Here is a 17,995-nt window from a genome sequence, read left to right on the forward strand (position 1 = left end):
GCAGTCTGCCAACAGAGGAGGATAACCGGGCACCTGGGGAAGGGGTGTCTTTCTGAGGCAGGGCCCCCAGAAAGTTTCCCTGGGGGCTCTGTGACCCTTTTCGAGTTCCTCCCCAGATGGGGGTAGGCTGCCACCTGCATCTGGGAAGCAGGTTTATTTTAAGGAGACGTCTCTCAGGCTTCGGGAGTCTCTTCCTCACTGAAAAACTGGTTTTTGTGGATTTTCTCAAGCTACAATTACTCTCTCCAGGTGTTAGTTAAAAACCTCGTGGCGAGACCCAGCCGTTCCCACCTTCCTAGGCCCCAACCCCGGGGCGGTGGGGGCGGGGAGCGTGCGAGGCGCTTCCGCTCCTCCAGCCCGCCAGAGGGCGCCGCGGCCCCGCCTCGTCCTTTTCTAGGTGCTTTGCGCCGGGCCCCTTCCGCGTGGGCGAGTGAATGTGAGAGTCAGCGTCGCGCCGCGCTCGCCGTCCGCCTCCGCCGCTCGGCGCTCTTATTTCAGCTGCTAGGGGTGGGCGCGCGCGTAAAGGCATAGAGACGGGCGTTGAGCTTTCGGGCTAGAGCGTCGCTGAGTCGGAGCCGGAGCCCGAGCCGCGCGCTGTGTCTCCGCTGCGTCCGCCGAGGCCCCCGAGTGTCAGGGACAAAAGCCGCCGTCGCGCCGCCTGCTCCCGCCGCCGGAGCTCATCCGTCGCCGCCGACACTCTGAAGAGAGTCCGCCGCCGTCGCTACCTGTGAGGATCCAAGAGCCATGTCGGCCAGCAGCCTCTTGGAGCAGGTACAGGCCCGGCCCGCATGCCTCGGCCATTGTGTGAGGAGAGAGGCTGCCCGACTAGGCCCGGGCCCGCCGCCCCCGGTCGGGCCGAGCTGAGGCGGCGCCTCTGGCGGGCCGGGTTTCGGGCCTCTCAGGCCGGCCGCGCCCTGCGCCTCGCCCTCAGCCCGCTCTTCCCGCTTTTCCCCGGTCCTCGGCGCCCAACGCCCGCTCTGGCTCTCCTCCTCAGCGGGCCTCGTTTGTTTCACTTGTTCCCTTCCCCTTCCTTGTAGCCTTGGTCCCCTCGCGTTGCTCCTGGCGCGTCCCCCGCGTTTTCTCCGCGAGCCGCGCCGGCCTAGCGCTTCTCCCCGCCTCCCGTTCACAGCCTCCCCCTCTCACTCCCGTTCCTGACGCCTACCTCGGGCCTGCTCCTTTATTCCCTTCTCGGGCCCGGCTTTAATTTGTCTTCCCTTTCCCATTTCTTCTCGGACAACTTGCTGCTCGGCGACGTTCCCTGCGCCCGCAGAGACCAAAAGGTCAAGGAAACAAAGGTGAGCCCAGCTCCGCCGGTGGCGCTGGCCCGGGAGGGGGGGGGGCGCCGAGTAGTGGGGGCGGGGTCTCCGGGAAGCGCCCAAAGGCGCGGATCTTTGGGAAGCCCTTGGTTCGCAGGTGCCTCGCACTTAAGTATTTGACCCTTTCGGCGCTCTTGCAGCTGGCGGTCAGCTTTTTCGCGAACAAGGAGTAATTCATTAAGGGTGGGGGTGGATTCGGTTTTGAAATGTCTCAGGTCCTTAGTTTCCTGTAGGTCTTAGAAGGCCTTTGTTTTTCATCCTCGTGGATCACACTCTGGAAGTACTCACATGTGACCGGGGTTGGTGGCGAGAGCGGGAGGGCATTGAAATCTAGAGGAGCCAATGAAATGACCTTTTGAGATCAATTTGCCCTGGGTGGAGGGAGACATTTTTACTGACAAATACTGCTCAACATTCACTCCTATCCTTATCCTTTTGAAATTCAAACTTAATTGCTCTGGTTAGGATATATTTGATTAATTGGGGAGGGAGAGTGTATGATTGAGACACTCCTAACGTTAATTTTTTCCTTTAGTACAAAATGGATCTGTACATCAAAAGGATGGATTAAACGATGATGATTTTGAACCTTATTTGAGTCCACAGGCGAGACCCGTGAGTAGTTAACCATTTATATGCTTGATCAAAGGGTGTATGCAGTTCTTTCTCTTCATTATGAAAAAGTCATTTTCAGGGGTGACTTTTTTACTAGTAGTCAGTGTGTTACAAAAAGTTGTTGCAAATGTTGTAGGCTCTTAAGACTCCCATCTGTCAGCAAACATATTGTACTCCGGGAGTAGTTCTGATGACATTTTACAGTGTACTAATGTTAACACCTGTTTGAGTAATTCTTCCTACTTACCAAGAATATACAGTGCAAAACTTAATCCTTTCCAGTGTTAAAATATTCTGAATTTTCATCCCCAAAACCATTTTCTTTCCTGAAAATTGGATTCATATGTGAGGGAAAAAAACTAATTAAACAGTCATTTTAACTTCATTCGGTGCTGTGGAACTAGGTATTCTTCCTCTTCTCTGGTCACTAAAGTTAGTAGGGTGTTAGAGTAGAACTATTTTGGAGTTAGATAAATGTAGTGTTTCTACATTTAGAGAAACCAACTTTGTATATACTTTTGGATTCTCATGTAAGGGAGCTATAGGACTTACAAAATGGAGTTGAAAGAGGATAAAATACTGTTTAGCACAAATTAAGGTCAAGAATGATTGAGGTTTTTGCAATGTAATTATCTTCTAATGTGAAGATAGTTGTTGACAGGTCAATGACTTGTGCATATAGAAACTTCTTTCATGTGGCAGATCTTTCATATAAATATCTTCTGTCCCAAAGACATGGTCACAAAGCTATAGTAACAAAGCTGTAGTAAATATAACTCCCAGACTAATAAACCAAAAGGAAAATAGGCAGTAGCTCAACCAAAATATCCTAAAAGAAGAAGCTTATGCAACATTTATATAAATTCTGAGTAGATGCCGAATGATAGGTATAATAGGCTAGAATACCCTGATACATTAGCATATGTCCATGGGATGTAATTCTTATATAAAACTTTTAAGTTCTTTTATGTAAAATTTTCTGCATTGAATATATAGAAATCACTTAAGCAAGTGATTGGGAAAATGTTTTTGCAGAAAACAACCAGTTCATGATTGGGAAAATGTTTTTGCAAAAAACAACCAGTTCATCAGGAAAAGTAGGGAAGGAAGTAGAGGAACGGACTATTCATAGGTTCCTGCTATTGAAGTAGTTTGCTTACATAATCATTATAAAAGGGATAGTTGGAGCATTTGGAAATATAATTCTAGGTAGTTCTTGTGAATCATTGTGTAATTGACATTTTTGAGCTCAGGGGCATGTGGGAACCTGCCCCAGTTCAGGTGTAGCATTTAGCTGTATAATGGCATAACCTGTGATATATTATGTGCATTTGTTTTTTTCTTAAGTAAGCTAAAGCTTAATTGTCTGTTTTAAAAATATTGGGGAAAATAGAAATCTGATTGAATAGACAACCTGAGAATCTTTGTCCATTGCAGTTTTAACTTCCACAGTAATTCATCTGCTTTTTAATCAGTTTTGCATCATCTTACACTTGAGTAATCCTTCAGGCTTAATGCAGTCATTATAGATTGAAGTTTTTATACATAATGGATTTGGGTTTGTGAAAGTATTAATACTATCTTCAAGAAATACCCTTAACTTTAAGAGAAGTCTATGTGTGGAAAGACAGTTTTTTTAAAGGAAAATTCAAATAGGCAGAGAAAAGCACAACCGTTTTATCAAATCACATTAGTGGAAACATTTACAGTATTCCCTCACTTATGGCAGATATTACATTCTAGACTCCCCCTCCCCCGCAATAGGTGAAAATGTGCAAAGTAGGAACCTTACATTTATTTTATTATATATATATTTTAAGGCTTTATAACCCCTTCCCACACACTTATAAACCGTTCCCAGTCCCTTATTAACCTTTCCCACTCCTTTATTAACCTTTTCCACACTTTTATAAACACTACTTATGTTCTTAAACATATTCTACACTCTTAAACCTACATAACTTGAACGACATACGTATACAGTACCTACCGCAAAATCCCACAATATAGCGAAAAATCCACAATAAATAATTAAATATAATATTTTTTAAAATCCCGTGATCCAGTGAGGCCGTGATAATTGAACCGTGATATAGAGGGACTACTGTAATAATTATTATTATTTATTGAAACATTAATCTTAAAAAGATGTGTTTTAGTGACTAGGGAGAAGTAGGGAGTACTCTTAGCTTTGATAATACAAACTTAAGGCCTGAGATAATGGTGGTTATCTAAGTCTCTTGAGAATGAAACTATATTTTGATTAGTTAATTAATATACCAGAGCTATTCTGAAGTTAAAGTTAGGGTAAAGTACTCTTTTCAGTTGAGCTGTATTTACATCTATAGAGACCAATTTTATATATCTTTAGCTTCTCACTTAAAGGAGTATTCAGTGTGCTGTAGGATTTATTTAAAAATCAGCACAAACTAAAGTAACATCAGGAATGATTGAGGTTTTTGCTGTGTAATCTCCTTTCTTACGTGAAGACTAGTTGCATATGAGTTTATATTTCTGGTTGTTACTTTTTACAACAATTCCTTTTTTAAAAGTAGTGTACTTTGTGGTGTCTTTAGAATTATACTCCTGTTTTTAATGGAAAAGTTAGTTGTGCATTTTAGCTTACAGCCATTTGTTTTATAGGAGAAGCAGAACAGGTAGCAACATTTGTTTCAGTTTTAAATCCTCTGGAAGCTACTGTATATTTTCTTTCCAGGTTATAATTAAATAGTGACATCTGTTGATGTTCCCAGATGGTTTGCCAAGAGGCTACCACTGTAAACTAGATGTAGTGAGCCTTGCTTTTTGTTTTTGTTTTTTTGCGTAATCAAATTTATTTGACACATACCAAAATGTCTTTAAATTACGTATTTTTATACTTTGATAATTGAAAATAAATTCATGCACTGATGTTTTAACATAGCAAAGATTTATGAACATACATAAAACTATACCATATTTTTTTAAAAGATTTTTTAAGTATTTTCAGAGAGAGGGGAAGGGAGGCAGAAAGAGAGGGAGAGAAACATTGATGTGAGAGAAAAATATCAGTTGGCTATCTCTCTCTCTCACATACCCCCAACCAGGGACCTGGCCCACAACCCAGGCATGTGCCTTGACTGGGAATCGAACCAGGGACCTTTTGGTTCACAGGATGGTGCTCAATCTACTGAACCACACCAGCCACGGCTAAGCTTTTCTTTGCACACAGACACTATGCTCTTTAAATATAGTGGTAGAACTTTGCTTTTTAGTTTATGGTTAAGAAATGGCTGCACAGAGTTTTGGGATAGAATTTGAAATTACCAGTTTCTTTTGTGTTGTTTTATCGTTGTATCTGTTATAGTGTGGTTTTGATAGTAAACTTGTGAACACTCCTTTGTTTTGCCAAAATTCCCTCTCAAATCCAAAGGTAATGGTTTTAATAAAAGCATCATCTCAACACTTACAAAGCAAGACTTAACTGTTGTTGAGATACTGGATTTTTCCATTGTCTGAATTGTGCTAAAGTTAGGACCCATATTAATTATGTGTAAGTTAAACAAAATGTTTAAACATTACAATTATTAAACAGAAATTTCTTAAAATATAAGCAAGTTTATGGGACAAGACCATTTGAAATGGTCACTCTCCTTTTTATGGTAATGGATGAAATATTTGAATTGTTTGAATAATTGGGAGAAGAAATGTCCTGATTGTTTTATTTATTTTTGTGTGTCGTTTTGATTTGCCCTTTTTTTTTATTCCACAGAATAATGCATATACTGCCATGTCAGATTCCTACTTACCCAGTTACTACAGTCCCTCCATTGGCTTCTCCTATTCTTTGGGTGAAGCTGCTTGGTCTACAGGGGGTGACACAGCGATGCCCTATCTAACATCTTATGGACAACTGAGCAACGGAGAGCCTCACTTCCTACCAGATGCAATGTTTGGACAACCAGGAGCCCTTGGTAGCACTCCATTTCTTGGTCAGCATGGTTTTAATTTCTTTCCCAGTGGTATTGACTTCTCAGCTTGGGGAAATAACAGTTCTCAGGGACAGTCTACTCAGAGCTCTGGATACAGTAGCAATTATGCTTATGCACCTAGCTCCTTAGGTGGAGCCATGATTGATGGACAGTCAGCTTTTGCCAGTGAGACCCTCAATAAAGCTCCAGGCATGAATACTATAGACCAAGGGATGGCAGCACTGAAGTTGGGTAGCACAGAAGTTGCAAGCAGTGTTCCAAAAGTTGTAGGCTCTGCTGTTGGTAGTGGGTCCATTACTAGTAACATCGTGGCTTCTAACAGTTTGCCTCCAGCTACCATTGCTCCTCCAAAACCAGCATCTTGGGCTGATATAGCTAGCAAGCCTGCTAAACAGCAACCTAAGTTGAAGACCAAGAATGGCATTGCAGGGTCAAGTCTTCCACCACCTCCAATAAAGCATAACATGGATATTGGAACTTGGGATAACAAGGGTCCTGTGGCAAAAGCCCCCTCACAGGCTTTGGTTCAGAATATAGGTCAGCAGCCAACCCAGGGGTCGCCTCAGCCTGTAGGTCAGCAGGCTAACACCAGCCCACCAGTGGCTCAGGCATCAGTAGGGCAACAGACACAGCCATTGCCTCCACCTCCACCACAGCCTGCCCAGCTCTCAGTCCAGCAGCAGGCAGCTCAGCCAACCCGCTGGGTAGCACCTCGGAACCGTGGCAGTGGGTTTGGTCATAATGGGGTGGATGGCAATGGAGTAGGACAGTCTCAGGCTGGATCTGGATCTGCTCCTTCAGAACCTCACCCAGTGTTGGAGAAGCTACGGTCCATAAATAACTATAACCCCAAGGATTTTGACTGGAATCTGAAACATGGCCGGGTTTTCATCATTAAGAGCTACTCTGAGGACGATATCCACCGTTCCATTAAGTATAATATCTGGTGCAGCACAGAGCATGGTAACAAGAGACTGGATGCTGCTTATCGCTCCATGAACGGGAAAGGCCCCGTTTACTTACTATTCAGTGTCAACGGCAGTGGACACTTCTGTGGCGTTGCAGAAATGAAATCTGCTGTGGACTACAACACATGTGCAGGTGTATGGTCCCAGGACAAATGGAAGGGTCGTTTTGATGTCAGGTGGATTTTTGTGAAGGACGTTCCCAATAGCCAGCTGCGACACATTCGCCTAGAGAACAACGAGAATAAACCAGTGACCAACTCCAGGGACACTCAGGAAGTGCCTCTGGAAAAGGCTAAGCAGGTGTTGAAAATCATAGCCAGCTACAAGCACACCACTTCCATTTTTGATGATTTCTCACACTATGAGAAACGCCAAGAGGAAGAAGAAAGTGTTAAAAAGGTAACCAGCCAACCGTTCTTAAGATTCTTAGGGATGGGGGAAGGCACTAGGGAGTACAGGAGAGGTATTATATTGAATAATGAAAGCTCTGTAAATAACACAAGTATCACATAATAGTTCAGTCCTTTATGGGACTGTGATTGACCTTACTTTATGAATCTTAGTGTGAAGGAGTGTGGAACATTACTGGAGGACACAAATGTAGGCTTAAAGGAAAACAATGTAGAGAAAATGAATTTGCATGATGCAAAAAGAGGTGAAGAATGAGTGAAAGAAATGGAAAGGGATTGATTGAAGTGATAAAACCATGGAAATTAAAGGAGGAAAAGACTGAGGTTGTAATAAGGCAGAGAAAAAGATACACGTTCTCTTGGAATTAACTTTTGGCCTAATGGGTACTGTGGTTTTTTTCCAAGAGTTGGTGTGTCTCCAAGCCCTGACATCATCTTTTAGCCTGCCTTCTGACAACTGGCAACATTAAGAGGCTGTTTTTAAGAACTTACTTTCTTACTCCTATCCTTACTATATTTGCTTTTTTTCAAAACCTTTTTCCCATTGGAAAAGTAAAATCTTTAGTATATAAAACTTGAAAAATGGCTCTGGCTGCTGTGGCTCAGTGGATTGAGCATCGGCCTGTGAGCCAAGTGTCGCTGGTTCGATTCCCAGTCAGGACACATGACTAGGTTGCACGCCAGGTCTCCAGCTGGGGGTGCGAGTAAGAGGCAACCACAGTGATGTTTCTCTCCCTCTCTATGTCTCCTTTCCCCTCTCTCTAAAAATAAAAATAAATAAATTATTAAAAAAGAACTTGAAAAATGGATCATTAGAAAAGGCTGACTTCTTGCTCTTAATATTTTGTTGTATTCCTGAAGAGTCTCTTGTTTCCTTTGTAACGAGTGGGAATCTTGAGTAGACTTGAATTTATTTGAGAGTTAGTGATGCTTTATCCTTGTGTATTGAGTGAATGTAAACTTTAGGACTATAGGAGAATGACAAAATACTGGTTGGGGCAGATCATAATTTATCTAGGACTTAGACATATTTAAATGTAGGAAGTAGGTAGAAGGATTATGGGCAAGGAGGAAGTTACAAAAAAAAAAGTAAATTGTTGAGAGAATCCTGAGTGGTTTGCCTCAAATGTAAAGTAAAAATCAAAACTGGGTGTGGGCTGGGTGCTGGGGGGAGCAATGAGGGAAAAAGTGGGACAACTAATAGAAAAGACAATAAATAAATCAGAATATTAAAAAAAAATGGGGTGGGCGGTACAAGAGGGTATGGGGGGTTAAATTGCAGTGTGAGGAGACTTGACTTGGGGCGATAAACACAATACAAGATACAGAAGATGCTTTATAGAATTGTACGCCTAAAACCTGTATAATTTTATTAACCAATGTCACCCCAATAAGTAAAAAGCAAAAACAACCTAACAATGTAAATATATTTGCGTTAAATTTGTTATAAATTCATAGGGATTAATATATTTGATCTAGGATCTGAGACATATGTTACGTCTCTGTAAAAACTTACTCCTTTGAGCAGTGGGAGGAGAGTCTTCGGTAGATTTTTCACCTCCATAACGCAGGACCAGAGGTGCATAGTTGTTCAACTAAAGTAGGATGGTTGCAGTCTTATATTCGAGTGTGTACAGACAAATAAATGGAGATAGACTTGTCAATGATGCTAAAAGTATTGGGAATAGAGAGCCAGATTACAGAAAAGTTGGCCATCAAAAACTCTCCTTTTTAATCCCTTAAATTCCTTTCTTCCCTAAAGTTTAACAGTTTAACTTAAAAATCTTCCATAATCTTGTAGAAAAAGATAGTTTACTGGTTATTTTTGCCAGACATCTGAAAGACTAAAGATGTCTTTACAGGCTCCTGTTACTGGAGGTACACGGAAGGAGGACATGACATTTTTAGGTACCATGTAGTGGCATGGCAGATTTTTAATGTGTATGAGGGGCGTCCAGGTGCTAGATAATCTGTCATGTTATCAATATGCATTCTTTCATCTGCAAAGTCTGTCTTACATCTTGTGATTAAGAGCAGAAAGGAAGAGGTGGGAATGTTTTTAGGAATGCACATTGTAGATGCTAAGATAAACCGGTATTATGTGTTAGAATTGTGGGGAAGCGTTTAAAAATGAAGTAGCAAATTTGAGTACTGTTTGTGTAAAGTTTTAATCAAGTATCTATTAAAATCACTTGAATGGTTTAGTTCATGATAATTAAACTTCATTAAGTAGGTGTAAGATTCATATTTTGGAATTGATCAGGCTTATGTTTTCATAAGGTGGGTGTAATAATATTTATAGTCTTTATTAACTGATGGATCTTTCTTAAAACAATTCCATAAAGACCTTTGAGTATTTTAATTGTTCTCAGGCGGGTGAACAAACTACCAAAGGAAAAAAAACCTGTCAGTTATACTTTTGTCAGATTACTTTTCAGTTTGCCTTCTGTAAGAAGAGCTTGCTGGGCTTTCACGAAGGTCTCTGTGATTACTTCTAAACTCAGTTACCATTTCAGTCAGTATTACCTTACTCCTCTGTTGCCCAGTGTTATCCTTAATATCCTTACATAAGTGACTGTAAACTCCTTCCACTGTTTATTAGGCTTCCAAGAGAAAACAAGTTTTATAAGAATGGGACTGATAGCTTATTGAGGCAGTAGATAGACGTCCTTAGGTTGCGTGTTTGTGTGTGTGCCTTTGTATTTATAAGATTGCAAAAAAAATCTTCATGCCAGTTGGGCATGGTAACTCAGTACATACGGAAATACTTAAACTTCACCCTGAAAATGATGTCAGAGCTGTTCCAAAGTTTTGAGATCCGGCATGTATCTTGGCAGAACACACTGAAGCAGAATTACAACTATTTTCGCCTAGCATTATTACTGACATGTTCTATCACATGATATAATTCAGTATTATAGAACCTTCAAGCATTGGAGCTATCTGGCTTGAAACTTATGGAAACATAGATTTGTGGTATACTTCACATACAATTTGTAACCTGCATTTGCTTAGAACCATTCCCTAATTGTTAAATATTTTCACTGACATCACTTTTGATGGCTTCATAGTATTCTATCATAGATACATTGTAATTTATCAATGCCTAATTGTTGAATATGTCAGCCTAAATTTTTTTTCCAGCTAAAATAACATTGCCGTGAACATTCTTTGATACAAATATCGATTCACATCTGTCCTTTAGTGTTACTACTGAGTCAAAAGATGTATGCTTTTTGAAAGTTTGGCTGTGCTATATATTGCCGTATGAGCCTTTTTCTTTCTGTGATGAAGACAACAATGAGTTAACTCCCTTTGTCTCAACTTTGGAATATTCTGGCATTGTTTGGAATAGTTCTGCATTAGTGATAAAGCTTTTTATAAACCTTGTAATAGCTGGTTTAGTTTTTGTCTTAAATTTCTAGCCTTTTACCTATCGGTAGAAATAATAGTAGAGGGGACTAGGAACTGCATAATTCTCTTAAAGCCTAGCTCAATATTAGTTAGGCACTTAGGTACATAATTGTTTTGAATAACTGGAAAGCTAGAAAGACAGATCTAGAGCTGTGATTAGTGACAATAGCTCAAGGGTGTGTGTGTGTGTGTGTGTGTGTGTGTGTGTGTGTAAAACGTTTATTGATTTAGAGAGGAAGGGGGAGGGGAGAGAGAGAAACATCGATTGGTTGCCTCCCATATGCACCCCGACCAGGGGTTGAACCTGCAATTTAGGTATGTGCCCTGATGGGGGTTCAAACCCACAACCTTTTGGTGTACAGAAGGACATTCCAACCCACTGAGCCACACTGACCAGGGCTTAAGGTGTGTATTCTAAAAAGTAATTCCTTGCTATTTGGTGAGAACAGCAGGATTTCATAAAAACCTCTAAAGCAGCAATTCTCAGCCTGTAGGTCGCAACCCCTTTGGGGGTCGAACGACCCTTTCACAGGGGTCGCCTAAGACCATCAGAAAACACATATATAATTACATATTGTTTTTGTGATTAATCACTATGCTTTAATTATGTTCAATTTGTAACAATGAAAATACATCCTGCATATCAGATATTTACATTATGATTCGTAACAGTAACAAAATTACAGTTATGAAGTAGCAACAAAAATAATTTTATGGTTGGGGGTAACCAAAACATGAGGAACTGTATTAAAGAATCGCAGCATTAGGAAGGTTGAGAACCACTGCTCTAAAGTTTTCAAGCAGAATACCTAAAAATGGTGATTTGGAGTGTGTTCGAATATGCTTATATTTTATTATGATGTTTAAGAATTGAGATGAAGCTTTACATCTTTTTTTTATTATAATTTTATTTTTATTTTATTTATTGATTGATTTTTAGAGAGGAAGTGGAGGAGAGCGAGACATCAATTTGTTCCATTCACTGAGGCATTCATTAGTTTCTTGTATGACCGGGAACCGAACCTGCACCCTTGGCGTATCAGGATGATGATGCTCTAACCAACTGAGCTACTCGGCCAGGGCCTCATTTTTTCTTTGAACAATTTTACTGTGTGCCAGACGATGAGTTTCTCTAGTGTCTATGAAGGAGCCTTACATTAGTGATAGAATAAAATAAAATATTTTCTCAAGGTATGCACAGGGTGCCAGTTTGGAAGCTTAAAGATTGCCTAACCCAGCCTGGGATGTGGGTAGATTGGTCATAGAAGAATCCTAGAAGAAGTGATCTCTGAGTTGAACCTTAGAAGATGTATAGAAATTAAGACGGGTGTTTTGGAAAGAGTGAATATAGGATCAGAACACATTCTGTGACACTGTATATATAATAACTATAGGCATTTCTGTATAGTTCAAGAAAAGTTAATTGGTATTTGTGGAATGAGTTTCCCAAGAAGGAAGTTGGAAGATTAGATTAGTAAAAGGGAGTTGAATGAATTGTGTATGCAATTAGTTTGATACAGAGGGAATCTACTTCAACAGATACAAAGTTGGTTTTCAAAAAGATTAGAGCTTAGCCCTGACGGGTGTTGTTCAGTTGGTTGGGCGTTGTCCCACAAAGCCAAAGGTCGCTGATTCGATTCCCGGTCAGGGCACATGCAGGGCACATGCAGGGCATATGCCTGGGTTGTGGGGTCAGTCCCAGGTCTGGGCATGTGCAAAAGGCAACCTAATCATGTTTTTCTCCCTCTCTCTCTGTCTCTCTTCCCTTCTCTCTGAAAATAAATAATAATATAAAAAATTATTAGAGCTTAAAAGAACGAGGAGTAAAGTCTAACTTTAATCAGTATGGAGGAGCTTCTTGATGAGAACCTTGCATGGAAGGTGATGGGGAAGCTTATTAGAAGTAAAGGAGTACCAGTCAGTGTATGGTAATAGTAGATATCATTACTGAATACATCTCACTTCTTCCCATAATATGTTTCCTATATGTCATTTCTCATCATAATGTCCCTTATTTGTTTGGCAGAATGTTTAGCTTACAAGAGGTAATTTAGAGGGGAACATAATAGCTGTTATCAAATGATTTTAAAACTGATAGCTTCCTCTATACCAAAGATGGCACTAGAACCAATGAATAGAGGTTATAGGGAAGATTTTTGTAAATAAAAGGGAGAACTTTCTAAAAACGGAGTTCTTGGTCACAGGAGGGTTTCAAGAAGAGACTAAAAGATCTTTTATTAGATATCTTGTAGGGAAGATTCATACGTGGGTTAATCTAGGTCAGAGAAACCAAGGATAGAGAGAGGGTTGGCTGGCCCAAGATAACATTTGAGATTTCATAGAGAAGGAGTTGATGCCACTAAATGGGTCTTTGGGAAAGTCATTGTTTCTGTTCTATAATTTCTGACCAAATACTAATTATATATTTTTTAAAAAAAGGACTGAGGGCTAGAGGGTATGGATCACAGAAAGCACTGGTGGATTCCCAGTGAATCTTAGCTCTGATTAGGTATGTGGGTAGTTATTTTTTTAAATATATTTACTGTGTATTATTGAAAAAAATTGTTACTTAGAATGTACTAAAGACCTATTAAAGGAACTTAAATGTGATTATTGAAGAGAAATGTTTTCTTTTTTAAAAAGCCAGTTTTCTATAGTGTTAGCACAAGTAATGTCTTTCTTTATAAGGAAGTATATTTTTCTTTTTCTCACAGCCATTTCCCCCTTCCTAACCCTTTAATTTGGTTGTTTTGCTCCTTGCTGAGAAACATTTGAAGTAATCACCCTGGCTCAATTTTTTACTTTTAGAAAATATTTAAAAATAGCCAAGTTTTAGTGATACAAAAGTCAGAGAGGAAGAAAACATCACTTTTGGCAATTATATTGTTTTCTTATTAAGTTCTTAGGAAATAAATAACCATGGGTATTGTTTCCTTCCATTTAGCATTTCCCTACTCCACTGTTGTTTTAAATCACCTCTTCACAACTAGTTAGTGGACATCTTGTTTAAATTGGGATGACAAACCTGAACTTTTTGTAAAATTCTAGGGCTGTCTCTGTCTACTTCTGTCACAGATAAATTTACTTGTCTCTCTGCCAGAAGGGTTGAGGGAATTCTATTTGTATTACTCATCACTTTCCTTGCTTTGTGGCTGATAAAATGCCTTCAGCCTCCTTAAAGGAGGTCTAGAGAATAGATGACACTCAATTTGGATCTTTATGAACCATGTCCTTTTTATTTTAATTTTAATTTTTAAAATTTTTTATTGTTATTCTTTTACAGTTGTCCCAATTTTTCCCCCTTTGCCCTCTTCCACCTTCCATGTCTCTTTTTTGTATCCTTCAACAAGTTTTTTGTTAATTGCTGGATTAGAACAAATAAACAAGGCACTGTCTTTGCTTTAGGACCAGACAGTCTTGTTAGGACAACAGAATGAATAAAATACAGGATAAGAGCTATACTAGAGAATGAAGAAATGTTTTGGCTTTCTGGAGAAGAGTGATAAATTTTGGGAAATTAAGAAAGGCTTTGTGGAGGAAATAACATTTGAATCATGTCAAAATAGAATGATCGGGTGGGTTGGGTGGGGGAGAGAAATTGGGGGAAAAGGGGACAACTGTAATTGAAAAACCAAAATTAAAAAATTAAAAAAAAAAAAATAGAATGATCCTTCAAATGATAGCACAGTGCTTGGATGTAATAAGTGCTTTGCACATAGTGCACATTAAAGTTTAGCTATCTCATCTAATATATCATTCTTATATTTCAGATGAGGAAGCAGGCTCAAAGAGTTATCTATTATACAAGGTCTCAGAGCTAATAAGTGATGGAGTTGGAATTTCAGTGGAAGTCAGATGATGTGCTGAAGCTGGCTAATTGTGGGCTAGCTGTTTAGCTTTTAAGAATTTTAGGCTTGGTTGGAACATCATCCCGGACACCAGAAAGGTTGTGGGTTCCATCTGCAGTCAGGGCATATGCCTAGGTTGCAGGTTTGATCTCTGGTTGAGTCACGAAAGGGAGGCAACCTGTTTCTCTCTCACATTGATGTTTCTTTCTGCCCTGGTCAGTGTGTCTCGGTTGGGCATTGTCCTGCAAACTGAAAGGTCACTTGTGGGTCTGATTCTCAGTCAGGGCACATGCTTGGGTTTCAGGTTCGGTCCCCAGTTGGGGCATGTGCAAGAGGCAACAGATAGGTCTCTCTCATATTGATGTTTCTCTCCTCTTTCTTCGTCCCTTCCCTGCTCTCTGGAATCAATTAACAAATAATAATTTTTTAAAAATTAGCAAGCTAGTTGTTAAACATGGTCATTATGAAACAAATTACATAAACTTAACATTAAGTACATTGTATTAAAAGATGTTACATTAAATTACATTATAAGTTATTTGCAATATAAATTACAATTAAACTACATAAACTTAAAATACTATTATTATTACCATTAAACCATAATAAATACTCAGATTTATTACTCTTGAGGTAATTTACATATATTCAATACAATATATAAAACTGCTGTTGCACATATTTTCTCAGCCCCACATTCAGTGATAACCACATTGGTATTTGAAATCAGCCATGTTATTTACACCATGGAAATTGTCAAATGCTATATGCAAATCAGGACTTGATTTTTGTTGATTATCTAGACTTACAGTGATGGAGAAAATATTGATGCAGATTAAAGTATGCCGTGTCTTTAGCTCTGATATATATTTTTTCTTTTTAATTTTTTTTCTTCCATTTTTTTAATTGGTTTTCTATTACAGTTGTCCCATCTTTTTTTTAATTGGTTTTCTATTACAGTTGTCCCATCTTTTCCCCATTGCTCTCCCCTGCACCCCACCCCCAAGTCAATCCCCACCCTATCGTCCATGTCCATGGGTCATTTATATCAGTTCCTTGACTAGATCTGATATTTTTTGAAAAACGAAAATTTAAGGAAATTGGAAAGCATCCAGCTTAGCAAAGAAGTTGCTCACATCATTGATGAACCAGCGAAGTTCTGACACATCTTCGTTTTTTCACTGTTGTCTTTAAAAAAAAGAAAAAAAGAAATGTGCTAGAACCACACCTGGAGTGCCAGAGTCTTATCTAGCCCCAAAGGCATGGACCACTGTGTGATATATGGACTGTGCAAGATAGAAAAGTGAGAAGGGCATTCTAGGAAGAGGAGACAGCGTGTTCAAAAACATGGTCTTGTGAATGGTTAGGTTATGTTTTCAGAATAATGAGAAGTTTAATGTGGAAAAGAATGGTAAGTCATAAAGCTGAACCAGGTTGGTTGGGCCCAGTATATAAAGGACTTTGGATTTTATCCTAGACTTTTTGTGTTAGTTGGATTGTAGAGGGAAGGTAGTTAACGTGGAGTGACAGTTTGGAGGATAAGAGGGATGAAATAATTAACCTGGCATTGTCTTTGTTAGGTCCTTGCATAGTCTTACTTCAATCCTCACACCAATTCTGGGAGGTGATATCCCGTATTTACAGGTAGGGGAATGGAAATTCAGGTTAGCAATTTACCTGAATTCATCTACATATTAAATGAAGAGATATAGGTGTTAAGTGGCCTGAAGTTCGAATGAGAAGCTTTTTTAATAGTCTGGGAGAAAGACAATGAGGGCCTGAACCAAGGTAATGAAGATGGGGGAGTTGGATTTGAAGAACTGTGGTAGATCTAGTTCCCGAATCTTATTTTAAAAATATTAAATAATACGGGATGAGCCATCAGGTTAGGATTGGAAATTTGTTTGCTTTTGGAAATAATGTTTGAGGTGCCTGCGGGCAGTATGGTGATATTAAGATCTGGGCTCAGGAATGATTGTTGATAGAATTTTGGGAGTTTTCAGCCCTCAGTATATAGGAAAAGACATGGAAGAGTTTAAGATTATTCAAGAATATCGGTAATAAAAATAATGGCTATAATTATTGAGCACTTTGTACATCTTTTAGCATACAGCTATCCTGAATACTTTACATATGTAACTTTTCACTTCTCATATCATTGGTAGGTAGATGCAACTATCTCAGCTTTACAGATAAAGACTCTGAAACACAGAAAAGAGTAAATAACTTTGCAAAGTCACACGAACTAAGAAAGCAGAGCTGGTGTTCCTACTTCTGCAGTGTGGTTATAGAGCCAACATGTCGTGAGAGAAGAGGGCCAAGGAAAGAGCTCCTAGGAATCACAAAATTTAAAGGGGGGTTTAGGAGGGAGCAAGTGAAAGAGTTTAAGATGGAGTAGTCTGAGCTTCAGAGAGAAAGAGGTAGAAGAGGGTAAAGAAGGGATAAATGGTGATGGAAGGAGACTTGGGTGGTGAACACACAATACAATACACAGATGTAGTATAGAATTGTATACCTGAAACCTATATAATTTTATTAACCAATGTCACCCCAATAAATTCAATTTAAAAAACCAAAATAAAACAAGAAAGAATAATGAAAAGGTTGTATTTTGAATAGAAGTTCAAGCAGTGGTGCGGTATAATCAATTGATTCAGACTGGAGAGCCAGCAGATGATGACTGCAAATGCCAGTGGCTATCTGTTGAATAAAAGTAACATGAGAGGACTTTGTTTTTAGGTGTTTGAAGATTTTAGTCTTCACTCGCCTCAGCATTTGTTGTTTCTATTATTGTTTTAAAGCCTATCCCTACCCATAGTCTTTCAAGCTGTCTGTTCCAAGCCTTAAAGAGATTTAGGAAGACCAACTTTTATTTAGTTAGTATGGGCTATTTTGGTAAATTAGACCATATAAAAATGTCTGAAATACAATTAGGTATTAAAAATGGCAGTATTTTGTTTTTGATAATGGTTAAAGATTGATCCAGAGGGGACTGCTGTTTTTCCACACTTAAATATTTCGAGATGGGGGTTAGTTAGTAACTCTAGAATTATTTAGTATCTACTCTGAATAGTTTAAACCAAAAGTTATTCAGATGCTAGGCATTCTGCTTACATACCAGAAGTAAAGATTAGTTCTCTAACAGTCTTCAAACTTCAGCAGTGGAATTCCCCCTCTCCCCACCCCACCCACACAAAACCTTACTCAGAATCCAGTGAATGGTTGACTGTATATGCTTAGCCTCCTTTTCCCCCTGGAAGATTCCCCCAAGCATCTCCCTATGAAGAATAATTTGGAACTTTTTGGATGACATAAGTTTTTTAAAATACAGGAATGGTGGATGGAAGTAGGGGTGGGAAATCTGTTTTGAAGTTGAAAAAAATGTAAGGATTCTGCAGCTTCAGCATCTCATGTAAGTGTGTTGGTTTACTTAGTCTGGAGGAAGGAGGGGTG

At 39.5% G+C, this 17,995-nt stretch overlaps 1 protein-coding gene across 1 annotated transcript in view; it reads left to right on the plus strand.

Annotated features, from left to right (window-relative positions):
* The first annotated feature begins 428 nt into the window (after positions 1 to 428).
* The window catches only part of YTHDF2 (YTH N6-methyladenosine RNA binding protein F2), a 29,295-nt gene continuing 11,728 nt past the window's right edge, over positions 429 to 17,995 (plus strand). Inside the window, exons 1-4 of the mRNA XM_090268943.1 lie at positions 429 to 771; positions 1,271 to 1,295; positions 1,852 to 1,931; positions 5,683 to 7,269. Of these exons, the coding sequence (XP_090125069.1) occupies positions 745 to 771; positions 1,271 to 1,295; positions 1,852 to 1,931; positions 5,683 to 7,269 (1,719 nt within the window). The 5' untranslated portion in view covers positions 429 to 744. The remainder of the gene's footprint in view (positions 772 to 1,270; positions 1,296 to 1,851; positions 1,932 to 5,682; positions 7,270 to 17,995) is intronic.

This window comes from Furipterus horrens, unplaced genomic scaffold (genome assembly GCF_987537825.1).
Source record: "Furipterus horrens unplaced genomic scaffold, mFurHor1.1.pri manual_scaffold_3, whole genome shotgun sequence".
In the NCBI taxonomy this organism is placed as follows: domain Eukaryota; kingdom Metazoa; phylum Chordata; class Mammalia; order Chiroptera; family Furipteridae; genus Furipterus; species Furipterus horrens.